Here is a 20117-nt window from a genome sequence, read left to right on the forward strand (position 1 = left end):
GTACAAGAGAGATAAAAAAAGATTACAATGCTCGTTACCCTCCCTGTACATGCACACTGCAGTCAACCCTTCTCAGAGAGCCCTCAGGTACGGCATATCACTGGGATCCCTACTAGTTGTTTGACAATTGAGTGTATTGCCCACAAATAGGTACGTGGCACTTCCTTTCTGTACTGCCACCTATTTTTTGGTGCAGCCAGACCAGAAGATTCTCTGCCCATTTCTCGGTGCGCCCCTATCAAGTATGCCCCTATATGTGCTAAAGTCACTCACTGCCGATTCATGTAGTCCAAATGGTATCTACACTAATGCGGGACTCTCACTACTAACAGCTACGCTGTGCCAAGGCTCACAAATAGTTTACTTGAGCAATGCGGGGCACATCCACCACTTAATAATAAATAGTGTCAGGTGCTTATCGTGTTTGGTAAAGTAAGCTAAGTCTTCCCTTTAATTTCTCCTCCTTACCAAATAGACGCCAGTATCCAGCCAACGCTCAGTCACTTGTCTGCATCTGGCTTACGGGGTTTATATCAACACCAGTGTGCGCTAAAACCGGGTCTCAAGACACGCTCTGTTTCCAGTTCAGTGGGTCTGTGTTGCAGGATTTCACTCTTTGGCGGCGGCCATCTTAGAGTGTATATGATAACATGGCCCACATATAAAATGAATGGATATGTATCACGCTGACATTGCAAAGCGAAAGTGTGTCTAGGATCTATCCACTTTCTCATCTCGTTTCTTATTGTTCGTTAATGGATGCCACTTCAGGGGTCTATATCAACAATAGCGAGTGCTGTAACCAACGCTCAAAACCCGCCCTACTTTCCGGTGCCGGCGTCTATATACAGGAATGCAATCTGCCCCATTTAACTAGCTGCCAACATTTTTGCATGTTCTTTTTTTTACTGGCTTCCAAGAGGTCCAACGATCCTAGCTCATCCAAAGATTTTTTTGCAACCAATTGAGTATATTTGTACAACTTCCGTTGGGTTTTGATAATTCCCAGATCTTTAGATCTAATAGCATGGGTCAGTTGCTTGTACGCGTCTCTACACGGCTTATTGTACCAATGATAATGCTTTAGGGGGGTCCTGTTACTAGTTTTGTTTGGTTTAACAAAAAAGCTCTTAATCTTATCAAACATGTCTTCATGGGCGATACTAACATTCAGTTCAGCCTGAGTGGAGAATCTTTGCGGATCGACTAATGTACTCTCGACTACATCCTTCGTCTGGGCAAGTGAGCTTACATTTCCAACAACCCTAGACCATTTGACCCGCCTTATATCATTACACATGATAACATCAGCAGTATTCAATTCACAAGTTTGGGGTTGTACAGTGACATAACCTGGAACTGTCATTGTTAACAGCAAAGGATTGTAATCACTTTCGTTTCTAGTGCGTACCTCCATATCCTTTAAAGAGGACAAGTTCTCAAGGTTTAAAAAAATATAATCAATGCAGCTGCTTCTCAGACCATTGCTATATGTTTGAGAACACTGGAGATCAGAGGGTTTTCTACCATTCACAGCCCTTATACCCTTCTCCAGACTCAGTACTTTAAGCTGAAGAGCATCCTCCGTCCATTTCCTAATTGGGGGTACGTCTATTGGAGGAATGCCCCACTGCTCATCTTCTGCGACACTGAGGTGGCTATCCTCACGATCAAGGGGCTCAGACGTGGTATTAAAATCACCCACTATGACCAAGTTGTTTGTGCCTCTATGTTTTTCTATGAAGCTATCGAGTGTGGAGATTGTCGAGGACAATCTACCTTCCACAATTCCTCTCGCATACACATTAATCACCATTAAATTGGGGGGGGGATGTTTGCAATTTAAAAGGACTACCAAAATATCAGGATGATCAATCAGAATTTCCTCAATTTTAGAGCCAATACATTGCCTAGCCCAGATGGTAAGGCCACCGAAGGTCTACCTTTACGTCCACTGAGTGCTGGTTTAGAGAAATTAAGATTACCATGAGGGAATATAGCATCAATCTATATATATTTGTGTGTGTGTGTGTGTTTATATTTGTGTGTGTGTGTATATATATCCATGTATATAGCAGTGCATATATATTGTGTATATCTTTATATATGTGTTATGCTAAATTTCATAACGATGGCCTACTTATAGCTTACGTGGATGTACCCTTCATTCGTATCTTACACTCTCATCTTCACTTAGTCGCTATGTATGCACTAGCTCTTCTTTCCACCTCTATGAGTTCAACATGTTGATTGATCCCATCCGTTTGGTTCTATCTCTGGTACTTTTTTCTTATCTCAAGTGTTGAGCTTGTCAATACTTGTTGTTCTTGTCTTCACAATTCTTTCGATGGTGCCATTAATCCAAGCTCCTCCACCGTGCATCTATTCTAAGGTTCCTTTCTCCGTGCCTCTCAGGACAGGTTTGCCTCTAATGCTTTTGCTTTTGCCTCTGACCCTCCGAACCCCAGCTGCCCGTGGGTTAGTTCTTGGGCCTATTTTCTCCATGTTTTGTGGAGTACGTTTGAGTGCCATAATGGTTTTCTAAGTCAAGTTCCTATAGCTGAGTTAGCATTGGCTGTTTCCTTTGGGTTCCCAAGTCACAGCCAACCATGGATCTGATCCCACCTTGGGAGCGACCTAGTATTTTATTTATATTGAATAATATCTACAGACACATTTCTGTTCCTCTGCCATGGGTAACTCTATTCCCATGCTTTTTACCGTCTTATGACTTAGCTTACATGTGCTTCTTGCCACAGTTCCTTGAGTGAAGGGTATGCTTTTTTCACCTAACTTCCTAGGAGTGTCTGGTCTCGTCTGCCTTATTATAGACAAGCTGGTTCTATTCAGGGATTTTTAGGACGATCAGGTTGCAAACCCTCTGCCGAAGATAGTATTGCTTGGGTATCAATTCTAAGGTAAGGAATCTTTGGCTAGACCTCGCTATCAGATGAACAAGTTACTTACCTTCTGTAACACCTTATCTGGTTGAGACATAGTCTAGTCGCAGATTTCTTACCATCTGAAAGAGACACGTTAGTATTAGATTCCTTACCTTAGAATATCCCCAGGCGTCAGACTGGATCCGGAAATTTTTGCTTAGCAGTACCCTTGCGCGTCGGTAGGCGTCGTCTGCGGCTCCGCTTCCGTCGTCGGCGTCGTGGGCGCCGGGATGACGTCGTCGGAGTACTTAGACGCCGCCTCCGCGTGCTGACGTCAGTTCTTCTTTCGAGGCCACGGAAGGGGTGCGCCCACACGCGCCGGCAGCCACTCTCCGCACGGCAATACCCAACGCGGTGGCAGCCGTGGGAACCGCCGTCCGGGCGGTCGGGGGCAGCGGCGAGGTCAGTCCACACCTTCCCCCGCAGCATCCGCCTCAAAACCCTCCTAGTCCGTGCTTTCAGGCCCATGTGACGCCAGTGGGGGGCAGGGTTCGCCATCACCACCTCCACTGGTGCACTGTCACGTTGGACAGGTGGGTGCTGCAAATAGTCCGAAGGGGCTACTCCCTCCCCTTCGAGGCGACTCCTCCAGCCATGCCACCGCAGAACCACCGTGTGTCGGGGGATCATTTGCGACTTCTGCAGGAGGAAGTTACTGCCCTCTTGGCCAAGGGGGCCATCGAGCGCGTTCCTGGGCCAGAAGTAGGGTGTGGTTGCTACTCCCACTACTTTCTCGTACCCAAGAAGGGCAAAGGGGGCCTACGCCCTATCTTGGACCTACGGGACGTCAACTGCTTCCTCCGGAAGGAGAAGTTCAAGATGCTGACACTGGCTCAGGTCCTGGCTGCCCTGGACCCAGGAGACTGGATGGTAGCGTTGGACTTGCAGGACGCTTACTTTCATATCCCCGTCCTGCCTGCCCACCGGCGCTACCTGCGGTTCATGGTTGGCCACGAGCACTTTCAATTTACCGTGCTCCCCTTTGGCCTTACCAGCGCCCCACAGGTGTTCACAAAGGTGATGGCGGTGGTCGCGGCTCATCTGCGCAGGTTAGGGGTTTCAGTCTTCCCCTACCTCGACGACTGGTTGTTAAAGGCGGGCTCGCCCCAGACAGTCGTCAGCCACCTCCAGACGACGGCAGACCTCCTGCACCAGCTGGGGTTCTCCATCAATGTGCCGAAGTCACACCTGTGCCCCTCTCAGAAGCTCCTCTTCATCGGAGCGGTTCTGGACTCGGCGCGGTTTCGGGTTTATCCGCCCGAACAGCGGGTCTGGGATAATCAGGCTCTGATTCCCATCTTTCAGCCGTTATCCCGGGTTTCGGTCAGGTTGATGCTGCGGCTTCTGGGGCTGATGGCCTCCTGCATCCTACTGGTGCATCACGCCAGGTGACGGATGCGGGCTCTGCAGTGGGACCTGAAGTTTCAGTGGGCCCAGCATCAGGGCAACCTATCCGACCACGTCCTGATCTCGGAGGGCACTGCGAGACAGCTGCAGTGGTGGCTTACGGACCGCGATTGGGTCAGCGGCAGATCCCTCTCCCTTCCCCAACCGGAGCACGTAGTTGTGACGGACGCGTCCCTCCAGGGCTGGGGAGGCCACATGGGAGAGGCGGAGATCAGAGGCCTCTGGTCTCCGGCGGAGACCCGGCTCCATATCAACCTGTTGGAGCTCAGGACGATTCGTCTGGCACTGAAGGCGTTCCTCCCCTCTGTCCGGGGGAGTGTAGTGCAGGTGTTCACGGACAACACCACCGCCATGTGGTACTGCAACAAACAAGGCGGGGTGGGGTCGTGGACCCTTTGTCAGGAGGCTCTTCGCCTTTGGCATTGGCTGGAACGCCAGGGCGTGACCCTGGTGGCTCAACACCTGGCAGGTTCTCTGAACGCCAGGGCGGACGAGCTCAGCCGTCGGTGCCTGATGGATCACGAATGGCGTCTGAACTCGGACGTGGCGCAAGGCCTCTTTCAGCGATGGGGAGAGCCTTGGTTAGATCTATTCGCCACCGAAGAGAACGCGCAATGTCATCTGTTCTGCGCGTTGGAATTTCCAAGGCGGCACTCGCTCGGAGACGCTTTTCGTCGCGAGTGGAGTTGCGGTCTGTTGTACGCCTTTCCACCTATGCCACTTCTGCCCAGAGTGCTGAAGAAGATCAAGCGCGACCGGGCCCAAGTCATCCTTGTGGCTCCGGACTGGGCGAGAAGGTACTGGTATCCAGAGCTACTCAGTATGTCAGTCGATCCCCCGGTTCGTCTGCCTCTTCAGGAGGACCTTCTGTCGCAGCAGCAGGGGAGGTCCTCCACCCGAACCTGTCCAGTCTCCACCTCCATGCTTGGAGATTGAGCGGCGACAGTTGAGGCCATTTGACTTGCCTCCTGAAGTTTGTAACATCATTCTGGCAGCCAGGCGTCCCTCCACAAAGTCGGTATACGCCTGCAGGTGGAACAGATTCGTGGCATGGTGCACAGCAAAGGCTGTGGATCCCCTCAATGCCTTCTTTCTGAGGTCCTTCTCTTCCTTCTTTCTCTTGCCCAGCAGGGCTCTGCTCTGGGCACTGTCAAGGGCTACCTTTCTGCCCTTTCAGCCTTTCTCAGGCTGCCTGATCAACCTTCTTTGTTCAAGTCCCCTATTGTTAATAGATTTCTTAAGGGCATCACACACACGTTTCCTCCTGTTCCGTTTGTGATGCCTCAGTGGGACTTGAACCTGGTTCTTACATTTCTGATGTGCGCTCCCTTTGAGCCACTTCACAACTGTCCTCTCCGCCTTCTAACTCTGAAGACTGCTTTCCTGGTTGCCATCACCTCTGCCAGGAGAGTGAGTGAGCTCCAGGCCCTTTCTTGTACTCCATCTTTCCTTTCTGTCCATCCGGACAAAGTGGTGCTGCGTACCAAACCTTCTTTCCTGCCCAAGGTTGTCACGGCCTTCCACATCGGGCAGTCTATCACCTTGCCAACCTTCTTCCCGCCACCGCATCCCTCTAAAGAGGAAGAGCGGCTCCAACGTCTGGACCCAAAACGTACGCTCTCATTCTACTTGGATCGCACACGCCAGTTCCGGGTGGATGACCAACTCTTTGTTGGTTACGTGGGCGCGAAGAAGGGGAAAGCGGTGCACAAGAGGATCATCTCCCGGTGGATCATCCTGTGTATCCAGGCATGCTACTCCTTGGCTAGAAAGGAGCTTCCTGCTGGATTGCGGGCTCATTCTACCCGAGCCACGGCGACTACCACTGCCCTGGGCCGGGGAGTGCCCTTACAAGATATCTGTCAGGCAGCTACGTGGGCATCACTGCACACGTTTGCAAGACACTACTGCCTGGACAGCCAAGTCCGGAGGGATGGCTTCTTTGGCCGTTCCGTCCTCCAGGACTTTCTGGTGTGATTATTGGTTCGCAGACCCACCACCGGGGTTGGTATTGCTGGGGTATCTATTCTAAGGTAAGGAATCTAATACTAACACCACCGCACAGCCTCAAGACCTTTGCTCCCACTAGTGTCGAGTCTTCTTGAGCCAGCCATGGAATATGGAATTGTTCCTCACTCTGCTGCAAAATCAGCACCCTCCAGGCTCCAGAAGAAATACCACAAATCAGAGCAAGATCCGCTGATTCTGTGTGCTGACCCTCCACCTGACTCAGTGGTAATATTAGTTGCACACAAATCCCACGCCGCATCTGCTACTTCTCCCCCGGATAAGGAGATCAAAAGGTTTGCACCTGTCTGGCCGCAAGGTCTGCAACACTGCAGCTATGTCCATGAAAGTGGCCATCGCCACAGCCCTCATTGGGAGGTACAATCACGCCTTGTGGGATTCTACTCTCTAATTCGCGTATCACCTTACAAAAGAACACCGGAAGGATTTTATGGAAATCAGCCAGGAGGTAGCCATGCTCTCTAACCAGGTCATCAGTGGAGCAGCAGATTCCTTGATTCTAGCCGCCCATAGTTACTGTCACAGGGTCTCCTTAAGCAGACATGCATGGCTTCGACTGACATCTCAGAAGCCTGACGCTCAGCTACATCTTCCGAATTTACCTTTTTCGGGCTCCACTCTCTTCGGCTCGCACACCGACAATGAAATTTCGAGAATGAAGACGGAGATGGATACTTGGAAAGCACTGGGATTAGAGAAGTCTAAAGAACAGCGACTTTCATTCTGACCCACCGCCGTCGGTTCCCTTCACAGAGGGTTCAAACTCATCAATGGCAGTGCAGTAGATCACAACACTATCAATGGTCCTACCAGCCTCAGCATAACCAGCAGAGAGGACGTTCTACTCAGCAAGCTAATCAAGGGGGCCGACAACATATGGTATCAAAACCCTGAATCCTCTCTTCCCCCTCTTCCATTACCCACTCCGGTAGGAGGAAGCATTGCAAATTACCTGGGAGAGCAACAACCTAAACCAAGAAGGCTCTAAACCTAAACCCCCTGTTGTAGAGCAAATTAAGAAAACAGTTACCACACTGATCGCTTCTAAAAACAATATAACCCCCCAGTCTACACCCAGTGATGGTCTACCTCAGGCCCACAAACTTGATACACAGGATAAGGCTAAGGATAGGGCGCGTAGAAATATTCATCTCCCCCCGGATGCTGCGCCATATGTGGTTATCCTGACTGGAGTCACTGAAATTCGTTCGCCAGAAGGAGAATCATATCAGGCTCTCAAAAACAAAGTCTGCCACTGGCTAGCGAATAATTATCCCCTTCCACCAAACATACCCTCTAACATTTTAATGATAGAGAGGGCCCCCTGGGTAGGAGACAACAGAAAAAACTTGCAAGGGGATTGCGTGGTGGTTACTTTCGAGAACTCGGAGGTGGTAGAGTTTATCTGTAACAGCAGGGCCCCAAGATACCAGGCGAGTACGGTGACCGCCAGATCTCTTTCGTATTTCTATCTTCCCCATAATCAATCGGGTAACCGTTGGAGCTGGCTTAAAGGGTCACACGATCGCATTCCAAGACAGAGGTTTAACTCCCCCTGGGACATACAACCCCCTGTCAGGGAGGTGGGCTGGGATGGAGGATGGAATTTGGTGGGGACTAGAGGAGGTAGACCACGTCAAGGTGGCCCCTTTCATGGTTCCCATCTCACCCAGCCTTTTTACTACCAGCAGCCGCTAAATGACCCATCGAATCTTTTGCATTTCCCTATAGCAAATCGTTTTGACTGTTTGTCAACTACAGATTGGGTGGACTGACATACTGAGGGCTCGCCAGGGGAACGGAGCGCATGTGCTAGTCCAACCCGTCCTCGCAAGGATGCCGCCATAGCGGACCTGGTCATAGTTAATTCATCTCCCACACCCGGAATTAGCCCGACGTTGAGTGAGATTCGGGGTGTGGGTGCATCGATTGCCCCTGACACAGACTTAGCACTCTGTAAAGTCCTTACCTGGAATGTGGCAGGATTGCATGCAAAGGCTTTAGATCCAACATGGCAAAGATTTATTAAACAACATCACATCCTAGGCTTACAAGAAACGTGGGATACCACACCCAGTTTCTCTTTGGATGGTTTCTGTAGCTTCTCCATTCCGGCAGTACCAGGTGTAAGAGGGAGAGCTAAGGGTGGTTTGCTCACATTGTGTTCTTTGGATCTAGTAGGGGTTTTTAAAAAATTAGATACCGCATTAACAAACACGCTTGCGGTGGAGTGGACCCTCCCTAACTCAAAGACTTTCTTGTTGATTAATTTTTATAATTCAAAGGAGTCCGCCACTGTAAACGAACATCTGATTTCTTTGTTAAATTTTTTGTCAGACTATAGGCTTGATTGCACTACTCTCCCAGAACTGGTTATTCTGGGGGATTTTAACATTAATCCCTGTGAGGGAGGGTGTTTTAACGATAGATATGGGGGTATACCATCTGAAGCCATTCCTCATTTTGAGCATACAACCGATGGCGAGTACCTGGAGTCACTGTTAGCTAACCTAAACCTCTATGAATTTCCCCAAGCCATTAGCGAGCCTAGAGCCCCAACCTTTGTTGGGAGAGATGCCAACACTGTTATAGATTATATTTTTGTTTCAAATGGGGCCCTGGCAAAGGCACGTGAGTATAGTGTGGTCGATCTTATCTCAAGTGATCATCATCCGGTCCTCCTGACCTTGGACCTAAACTGTTTCCGTACCGGCAGTCCACTATGCGTGACAGCCTCAAAGGATCTGAAGTCTAAAGACCAGGGTAGGCGTCTAAAATGGGAGATGATTGTTCCAGATGAATTCTTTCATTCACTAGCCCAAGAGTCCGAGGCCAATATGGCAGTGTGCTTGGACCCAACTGCCGAGGGCCCCAAGGTTTTGGCTGCATATGAGGAGATCTGTACAAGGATCAGCAAGATCTTGGAAAGAAGGTCAGTTGGGCAAGGGAAAACAAAGACTCATAAATGGTTCAATAAGGAATGCTCAAGGATACATAGTGCCCTGTTGAAAGCCATTAAACATAAACCCAGAGACAGATCATTAGTGGCCAAGCTAAGGAAGGAATATAAAACCGTAATCCATATGCGTAAAACCCAAATCAAGGAGGAAGCCTGGAATAGCCTTTTATCTGTGGATGTCCTGAGAGACAGTAAAAAGTTTTGGGCCATTGTAAATCAGCCCTTTTTTTCTGATAGCGAGACATCGGATTTAGTCTGTGTCATAGAGGACAACAGATGGCTAGACCATTTTGGCAAAATCTATGATTCTACAGTCCTTGCCTCACCTGCTAATACCCATGACCACTCCAACTTGGTCATGGACTTTAACACCATGGAAGTTGAAAGGGCGATCAGAGATACCAGCAAATACAAGGCCCCAGGGCCCGATGGGGTGCCCGCAGATCTCTATATACAGTACCCACAATTTTGGTCAAAGATTTTAACCAACGTCTTTAATGCGATTCCCACAGCTGGCTTCCCACTTTCTTGGTCCACCTCCATAATTGTGCCTATATTTAAAAAAAGGGAGTAGGGCGGACCCAGCCTGTTACAGACCTATTTCCCTGTTGGACTCTGCCGTTAAGATCTTAGGCAGAGTCATCTTGCACAGACTGGGGGATTGGCTGGAGGAGAGCGGGATCCTTTCAGATTTGCAGTACGGCTTCAGGGCACATAGAGGGACAATCGACCAATGCTTGAATCTTCACCTTATCATTAGTAAATATACTGTGGTGAAGGGGGGGCTTCTTTATTTGGGGTTTATGGATTTATCTTCCGCTTTTGATTTGGTCAATCGTTCAAAACTATGGTTTATCTTACGTAATTTGGGTTTGGACACTACCTTGGTTAGCTTTTTGCATGCCCTTCACTTAAATTTGTTTGCGTCCGTTAGGGCAACGAGGGATGGAAGGTGTACAGCAAAGTTTAGATCAGGGAGAGGGGTCAGACAAGGGTGCATCCTGGCCCCTCTCCTCTTCACACTGTACATCAATGCTTTGGGTAAATCTTTGAACCCAGCCACCCCGGACATCCCGCGTATGGGGGGGGCTACCTATCCCGGTCCTCCTATACGCGGATGACGCTGTTCTTATAGCACGGACTGGCATAGGTTTGCAAAGACTTTTGGACCATTTCGGCCTCTTCATGGAAGCCCTCGACCTAAAAATTAATACTGCCAAATCCCATGTTATGGTCGTAGGCTCTCGAAAGAAAAATATGAAGATTAGATCCTTCAGCACTAACAACTCATCAATTTCGAGGGTGCCTTCCTTTTGCTATCTGGGCGTCACTTTTGATGAGAGAGGAACTTGGAAGCCACAAATGAAACTCAAGGAAAATGGAGTTATTAGATCCACCACAGCGCTTTTGAGCTTCTCTAAAAGATTGGGCTCGAAACCTATGGAAGCAATGACCAGGATTTATAGAGCCAAATGTGTGGCAATCGCAGCTTATGGGGCAGACATATGGGGTTACGTCCCAACTCCAGGCATACAAATCGCTGAAAACAATTTTATACGGGCCCTTCTGACACTTCCGAAATCTTCTCCCATACACTCAATACATAATGAATTAGGTATGGGATATGTCTCTGATCTTCTAAAAATGTCCCCAGTGCTTTGCTGGATCAAAACCTGGACAAATGAGGAAATCAGCCTGAATCACTGCATCCTTAAAGATTGTATATCTCTGGACAAAGCCCACACTATACCATGGCTGGCATATGTTAGAGCGGCATGTGCGAGGCTAGGGCGCCCGGAAATGTACTCTCTACCGCAAAATCTTAAAAAAGAGGATGTAAAGTGGGTAAAGCAGCATTTTCGGACCTTGTTGGAATGCGAAAGAGAAACGGTTCAACTCAGTAAACCTACGGTGAGATTACTTTTTCAACTTTCCACAACTACAGCTATGGAACCTTATTTAAAATATGTTACAAAGCCTTACCATCGCTTCTTGCTCACAAGGTTTAGATTCAATTCGATCCATCTTATCCTGGGCTCGTATACAGTATGGGGTACCCCTGACAATCTTCCCCCTTGTACATGTGACTGTTTTTCAACACAGGACACTCTGCTCCTGGTCATGTTCTGTGAGCACTACCGGGTGCCGAGGAAAAAATTTCTTGTTCCTATCTTGAAACCCTTGAATTTCGTCCAGGTACGCCCAGCATTATTATACCTCCAGATGTTGAATTCGGTGCTGGTGGCATATGGTGTAGCCTGTTTTTTAGTAGCAGCCGCCAGACTGAATAAACTAAGAGCTGCCGCACCACTTAATCATCAAATCTGACTTTCTGTATAATCTTTGGCAAGAATGTTTTTAACATTGTGTTCTTAGAAGGAGTAGCAATCAATTTTTTACACTTGTTAAGTGATCTGTTTAATTTTATTGTATGTATCATGCACTGCTTTTATGGTTTTAATTAACCGAATAAAGTTTTTTGACTGACTGACTGACTGACCTGGGAGAGTGGCAGCGCATAACAGACGCCTGGGTCTTGAATATTGTCAAACATGGCTATCGTCTCAGATTCACTGCCCAACCACCATTCATTTAACCGAGGTCATCCACTTCTCACCTCGAGCTTGTACAGGAGGAAGTCATCACGCTGTACCACAAGAAAGCGGCGGAATCTATCCCTCGAACCCATCGAGGACTAAGTATTTAGTCCAGGTACTTCCTTGTGCAGAAGAAGGGCAAATAAGAGTTCAGGCCCATTCTTGAACTCTAAATTACAAAGAAATGGATCAGAAAGGAAAGGTTCAGGATACTGGCGTTATATCAAATATTTCCTCAACTTAGAGACTGGCTTTGCTCAATAGACCTGCACAAGACTTATCTTCATATTTCCATCACCAAGTTGCATCGGAAATTCCTCAGATTCATCGTGGGGCAGAACCACTACTTATATCCAGTTCTACCATTTGGCCTCAAATCAGCACCCAGGATGTTTTCCAAATACATGGCTGTGGTAACTGCGCATCTACGAAAACACAGGATCTTTGTCTATCCTTATATGGATGAGTGGCTGATCAAGATGTCCTCCTTCCCAGAAGCCCTATTGCATTTCCAATTGACTTGCGATCTTCTTCATCCCTTGGGTCTTCACATCAATTTTCAAATGTCCACGTCAACACCAGTCCAGATGTTGCACTATTAAGGTGCTACCATCGACACACTACAGGAAAAGGTGTTTGCTTCAGAGGAACAACATTTATCCATTCTCCAGAAATATTACAACCTCCAGCAGATAGCCTGTCCAACAGTCTGCATAGTCTCCTTGCTCATCAGTTCGATGACCTCCTGCATATCTTGGACTCCCAAGGCTCGCCTCCACAAATGACCTCTACAGGAGTGCTTGGAGGGTCATTGGAAACAATTCTCAGGGAACTGGGAGGACAAGATCATCCTATGCACTAATTTTGTTGGATCACGCCAGTGGTAGTGTTCCTGAAAAAATCTCTTGGAGGGAATGCCTTTTCATCAGCAGGATTCAACACAGACCATTGTGACTGATGCCTCTCTTCTCGGGTGGGTGAGCCCACATGGGTCACCTGCAGATAAAAGGAATATAGTTCTCGACAGAAAAGACATACCATATCAACCGCCTGGAACTCCATGCAGTTCACCTGGCACACAAGGTGTTTCACCCTTCGTTCATGACCAACAACCTGCTTGTTCAGACAGACAAAACAACCACTGTGTACTACCTGAACAAGCAGGGGGGGAACACGGTCCAGAGCCCTGTCACAAGAAGCTCAAACGATCTGGCACTGGCTCCTTGCCGGGAATTTGAAACTGATAGCTGCTCACCTGCCAGGTGCTTAGAACATCCAGGCAGACATGCTCAGTAGCGTTCTTGACGAAAGCTTCAAGTGGGTACTGAACAAAGAGTTTGCACAAGATATCTTCAGCTTGTGGGGCACACCCTCTACAGACATTTCGGACACAGCAGAAAACTAAAAATGCCGTAACTTCATCGCCAAATTCTACCATCCAAGGTCATTTGGGAATGCACTATGGGTCGAATGGTTCAACCATTTTTTTTATGCTTTTCCTCCAATACCGGCAGTCCTGCACAAGCTTTTAACGACGACAGCCAAAATAATTCTTATCAGCGAAGAATGATTGAGGCAGCTGTCATTTCCAGACCCGCTTTGCTGTTCACTCCATCCACATCTCGAACTGCCATGCTGGCCAGACCTTCTCACAAAGGTCAGAGGTCAGCGGTCATCTACTACACCCCAACCTCTCCTCCTTGAGTTTGGCAGCATGGCTCCTGAGATAGTGCAGTATGGCCATCTGAATTTACTTCAGGGCAGTCTGGACATTCCAAAAGAAACAAGGCATACATCTACGCTCTCAACTTATGCCTCTAAATGGAAGAGATTTTGCAATTGGAGCTCTTCCAGGCAGACCAATCCCACTTCTTGCCAGGAGGATGTAATTCTCCCATATTTCTTACACCTTGATAAATCTAGCCTCCAATTCTCTTCCATCAGAGTGCTCCTTTCTGCGTACAGGAAAAGTCCTTCACAAACCTCTTTCTTTTAGGATACCAGTTAATAAAGATTTCCTGGAAGGGTTAAAGAAGGTCTTTCCTCCGATTAGACTTCCCTCTCCACCCTAGGAGCTGAACGTAGTTCTTTCTCACCTTATGCTACTGCCTTATTCCGCCTATTCACAAGGCACATCTCACTTGGAAAACTGCTTTTCTTGTGGCTATAACATCAGCTCGTAGTGAGATACAGGCCCTTTGCGCTCATGAGCCATACACAGTATTACACTCTTCCAAAAAAGTGTTGCGTACCCATCCCAAGTTCCTACCTAAAGGGGTCTCGAATTTTAAAGTAAATCAGACGATCTCTTTACCCACTTGCTTTTAAAACCCATCTTCTCCAGCGGAGAGAGCCCTCCACTTGCTGGGTGTAAAGAGAGTGTTAAAACTCTCCCTGGATAAAACCAAATCTATTCGCAAATCGCAACAGCTGTTTATCAATTATGGGCCAGGGCTAGCTATCTGCAAACAGTCAGTCTCCAGGTGGATTGTCACTTGCATCCTACGCTGCTATCAGCTAGCTAATAAATCTCTTACTGGTAACCCCAAAGCACACCACTATAGGCAAGGCAGCCACTATGGGTTTGATGAGGAATATATCCTTGGCGGATATCTGCAAATCAGCTACATGGAGATCAGTTCACACATTCACTAGTCACTACTGCCTTGACACAGATGCTTGAGCAGATTCTCAAGTAGGACAAGCATACCTCAGAAGTCTCTTTACCTAGCTGTTTCCATATCTTTTGGTTTCTGTCGACTCCATCGCTTCAGGGGGGGATGAGCTTGCTACTCTATTCAGCGCTTATAACTATACATGGTAATCCCTTGCGGGAGAAGGTATAGTTTCTTGCCTGTAACTTCATTTCTTTTGTGCGTTTATTTCCATGATAGTCCTAAGTAACCCTCAATCCTCCCAGTGGAGTAAACAGTCACTTTCATGCCCCTCTATTAATCAGCTCGGACAGCCTTCAAAAGGAACTGAAGTAGCTGCCTCTGGCTGAGCATGATGGAATATTGGAGGTCTCTGCTCTTAAAGACACCATCTCTATTTTGATTACTTATAATAGCATAATAGCACCCTATGCGCTACATTGCCCCGATCTTCTTCATCTCTGTTTCTCTCATAGCAAAAGGGTTTGCGAAGGTACTTTTTCTGTGCTCCTACAAAATTATTTATGCATTAAGTGCATATATGCTTGGAGTCTCTCCTTTTGCCACTTAAAGAAGAAGAATTCTGATCACTGTAACCTTGTCCTTTAGGCTGCATTATGAATTTAAGTGACTTTTCAAAGCCTTTCTTAAGAAAGGCGAACTTCAGCACTTAAGAAGATATATTGGAAAATGTGCCCTGGGGTCCCCGCAGGCAGGCGGAACTATTCAACGGTCATGCCTATCATGAACCTACCCCTACGAGAGAACTAGAGTTATAGGTAAAAAACTATACCTTATGCATTTTCTAAAAGGTTTGATGCACATTTCCCCCTCAAACCATTTGGGTCACCTCAGTGGACCCTTAATTCTTTTGTGCACATCCTTTAAACCGATGCACAGCTGATCCTTGAAGCTTTTGATTCTGAAAATCATCTTCTTTATTGCCATAATATCAGGACTATTGTATGCCTGAATTGCAGATGCTGCGGTACAACCACCTATACCACTTCTATTCCAAACAAATTGTTGTTGAGAACATGCACAGACAAAAGAATGACTTTGTCAAGGTGAATAGTCATCTGCATCTAATTCAGCTATGCGCAGTCCATGAAGCAGAACACTGAAGGCCTTAAGCCAATTGTCAGGTCACAGGTCGCTATAACAGCATTGGCGACGGTAGTGCTTGCACTATCTGCCAGACTACTACACGGGCATCGGTGAACACTTCAACAAAAGGCTACTTGCCTGGACGTCCAAGTCTCCAAGAAGGTCTTTTCACTCTCTTGGTTCTGTCAGACTTTTTGGTGTGAATCCACGTCCCAGACCTTCCACCTATCGAAGATAAAACAATGGTATCTAATCTAAAAGTGAGGAATCTGCAGTTAGAATTAGCCATCTGAGGAACAAGTTATTTCTCTTAAGTATTGCTCTTTCTGGTGAATACTTTATCTAGCCACAGATTTCTCATTAACCTCCCATCTCCTCTTTCTGAGGAGTGTCCTCTTTGATAATCTAAAAAAGGTCCCAATTTAAATATTGGCACACTGTCGCCCACAGCTTCTGTAAGCTCTGCGTCTGAGTGCACTATGGATCCATCTTAGAGCCATAGGGCAGTGCTGGAGAGTTCTCCATATCCAGTCTGATGCCTGGGGATGTTCCAAAGGTGGGGAATCTGCGGTTAGTAAATGTATCCACCAAAAAGGGTATTATCAAAAGTAAGTTGTTCTTCTCAACACGTGATACCCAAATTAAACTGCTTGTATAGATTGTTCACTATAAACAAATTACCATTGGAGGGTCACAACACATCATTCTGCATATTAAAGGACACAAGCAGCCCTTTTCAGTGCAGAAAATGATAGGTTTCACCTTGCATAATACAAATTGACACTATACTATACTAAGCCCGGTAGGTTGAACGGTGATCCTAATACCGAATTTGACCTTGTTTACTCTTGTAGTGAATAAGTGTCAGCAAGTACACTACTTATGAATAGCATGTTTCATTGGGCCATCATTTCCTTTCACTGTTATGCATCAAATTGCTTTTCGTTTCACCCATATCCTTTCCACACTTGTTAAGGCTAGAACATTAAAATGCAGTTGGATGATAAAATGCAGGTGTCAGCTTATGAAGTGATTTGGAAAGTAGCTGTTTCTACTGTACTTAAATTGAGCCGCTATGTCCCAGAGTGGTCTGATCAAACACAACTTAATACACAAAGTATGGTATTGTAATAACATTACTATATGTATACTGATCCAGGTGTGTAATCTGTTTATTACATTAGTGAAATTAGAACACCACAAAGAAGTTAGATTTGTAATGCTCGCTGTGACGTCATATTGAAGGCATGCTGTGCAGTCTGGCGTGTTGCAGTGGAAAGACTCTCTTGGAATGTAAATACTCTGTACCAGACACAACAAGATACATGGAGCTTAATTGCACATATATAGCAATATTCGTAGTCCACTTTATTGTATGGTTACTTAAAACCTTTACATACTGCAGAGAGAGATACAAATATACAGTGTACAATGATAAAACCATATGATGAAAATAAGCATCGCTGAATACGAGCAGAGAGGATTCAACTGAACCGTTTTTTAAAAAGTAGGTAAGAAAGCAGTCAGAGCACATAACGAAACTGACCTTTGCGCATGGAATTAACAGCGTGCAATATGGCAATAGTGGTGGATGAGGAGGGGGAGCATAATTAACTTTGTTTTTTGAAAGGTAAAAGTGAAAAGCAAACTATCACCTACGTATAATGTTTGGAAAATGTTCAACTGGCATGTATTACATGTCGTCTATATCCGGTGTTAGATGCTCCCTTAAAGCCTCCACTTACGAACCTTGACACTTACCTACGTTGTACTTTTGTTAATAGCCGCTTCTGCAGGAAGAGTGCGTGTAATTCATGAATTATCATCGGATCCTCCTCCTACTGGTCTTCACTGAAAATGTAGTGCTTAAGACAAAACTTAACCGCCTTCAAAAGTTTGTACCATATTTACATTTCACTGAAACTATATCACTTCTTAGTTTCAAATTTCATCAGCTTGCAGTGCACGATGAAAATCATGTTTTATGCCAGAAATGTTTTGTTTCTGCACCATTCTTCGTATTCCCTGAACATTTGTTTTTTACTTTCCTTGCTGACCAATATTTCAACATTTAAATGGTGAAGAGAAATAAATTAAACATGTGTGGGGTGCTTATGTAAAACATAGTTCTGATAATAATTGCTCTGGTAACAATGCTGCACTCGACCTCACAACCACTGTAATGGTAAAGGTGTTTTCTTTTGGCAGCAATCAATGTACTCTTGTAGAAATATCTCCACATGGCCCAGTGCGAAGGGGGGCACTGGTACCCGACAAAAAGGTGTGCCTGTCTCTATATATTGACATGCTTGGATAAGAAAAGAGTTGGAATTACAGTGACAAAGAGAGGAATATATTTAATGAAATAGAGGGAATGAATCATGCTTTAAAAAATCATTACGTTTGTTTATTTGGTGGATGTTTTCACCAGTTCATCAAAAATAATTTGATCAAATCAAATCTGAAAATATTTTTAAATTTCTCTACCAGGCGTAATTAATGCTCTGTTTCATATGGTCAATTTGTTTACCTGTAGTTCCAGAAGAGAAGTATTTGACTCTGGAAGGATTTCACCGATTCGTGCTCGATCGAGCAAAACAAGATATTCGTAGCGTTTGGAGAGCCATTCTATCATGTGGATATGATCTTCACTTTGAGAGGTACATTTCAGTAGTTATCTATTTTTTCAGTTGCAATGTACTTGAAATGTTCGTATCACTCATATCCAACTATGCAGTCTAAAATAACACACCTCCTCCAGATACCCTTGATGTATCCTTGTGAAATGCGTATTAAAAGATCATCAAAATGTGCACGCCAACTCACTATTAGACACAGTATGTGGTGAACGTGTAATCCTAACCCTCAGTGACCAGCTTCTATTAAAAGTGGTAACAATTAAATACATATTTTAATGGTGCTTAGGAAACCTGAGGAAGGATGAGCCTGAATTGTATTTATTTAAAATATTTAAATCAATTTCCCCATATGCAATATTTCCTAATGCCCTATTTCAACTTCAATGGGGATTGCAGTGTTGAAATTTGGAGGTTTGTTTGTATCGGTATTATTCTACTAGCAGGAAAAATAGTACCCAATGAGGGTGTGCAGCTGGGGATATATGTATGTTTCTGGAGATCCTTATACATTCTCTTACTAACATGAGATGTGTCTGCTTGTGGCCCCATCAATAGAAAATTGTTATCATTACAGTAAAAGAAATGGTAGTCAAGTCTTTCCTTGTGTAAGTGCTCAGATTTACTGTAAAAGGATTTATGCCATTACAATTTCATGTTATGTGCTTAACCACACATTCTAACACTCGCATTCAAAGCAAGGTGTTCAAGAAGTTGGAGGAAGTAGTGCCTGAACTAAAGTTTAAACCCACTGCACTTCCACAGAGATGGCCCAAAGGGCCACAAAACCAGGCAACCTCTCCTCTACTCTTATTAATCTATATGATATTCAGAATTTGAAAAAAATTGAAGATTGTGAATAGGGAATATGTTACTGTCCTGGAACTCTGTTGGGGTTATGATAAGTATCATATGGCCCATACCCAGTTTTCCTTTTTGGCTCACTGAAAAATAATACTTCAAACATTTATGTTCTCATTGAACTAGTTCTGTAGTTCCTTCCAAAATAGAGTTTGTAAAAATTGATTCACAGCCCATGAAACGAGGACATTGGCAGTTAGGAGCACACATGCTTTACTGCTGTAGTTTACTGCTTTATATTTAAGTGACCGTGCAACAGATTGTAGTGTTTACATTTTGCTGTACAATTTCTTTTTTCTGTAGGTGTGCATGCATTGATACAAGGCACGCTCAGAAAGCATGCAAGAAGTGGACACTGGAAATGGATGTAGCCCTTGTTCAGTACATGAACCGCCTTTGCCGCCATCTTGCCATCACGCCGGCTCGATTGCATCCTCATGAAGTCTACCTGGATCCTGCTGACATAGCTGATCCCAGAGTCTCATGTCTGCTAAGTATGGGCATTTAACTGTTAAATCATCAAAGAAAAATGTGTTGAATTGTCAGCGAGACAGTTGAAAAAATCGAGATAGTGTTTTAAACAAGGCAATACCTGGTTAACATACATTTCAGTGAGATAAATACATTGGGCCATTTCAACAACAGCAGTGAAATGTTTTGTTCACTGACTGCTGTTCAGCGCTGGATGGGCTCTGACAGTCCCAATGTTGAAACACGCCAGGTTTCCCATGCAAACAAATCTTTTATAAAATATATTAATTCTAGTTCTTGAGAGACTAGATCGCAACACTTACATCCGCCATTGTCTGGACAAAAAATGTGAAAAGGTTGCATTTTTTAGTCATTTAATTAGACTCATAGACACAGAGAAAAAAAGTTGGAGAAGGTTTCTTAAATGATACAAAGTGCGGACAAAAATGTTGTGC

The 20117-nt window shown here is 45.6% G+C and overlaps 1 protein-coding gene across 4 annotated transcripts in view; it reads left to right on the forward strand.

The window, feature by feature from the left end:
* The window catches only part of HECTD4 (HECT domain E3 ubiquitin protein ligase 4), a 2216728-nt gene that overhangs the window by 1755258 nt on the left and 441353 nt on the right, over positions 1-20117 (forward strand). For all 4 annotated transcript variants that reach the window (XM_078667422.1, XM_078667425.1, XM_078667423.1 and 1 more), the window contains 2 exons: positions 18231-18354; positions 19495-19685. In XM_078667422.1, the coding sequence (XP_078523548.1) occupies positions 18231-18354; positions 19495-19685 (315 nt within the window). The remainder of the gene's footprint in view (positions 1-18230; positions 18355-19494; positions 19686-20117) is intronic.

The sequence above is a fragment of the Lissotriton helveticus genome, chromosome 11, assembly GCF_964261635.1.
Source record: "Lissotriton helveticus chromosome 11, aLisHel1.1, whole genome shotgun sequence".
NCBI lineage: Eukaryota > Metazoa > Chordata > Amphibia > Caudata > Salamandridae > Lissotriton > Lissotriton helveticus.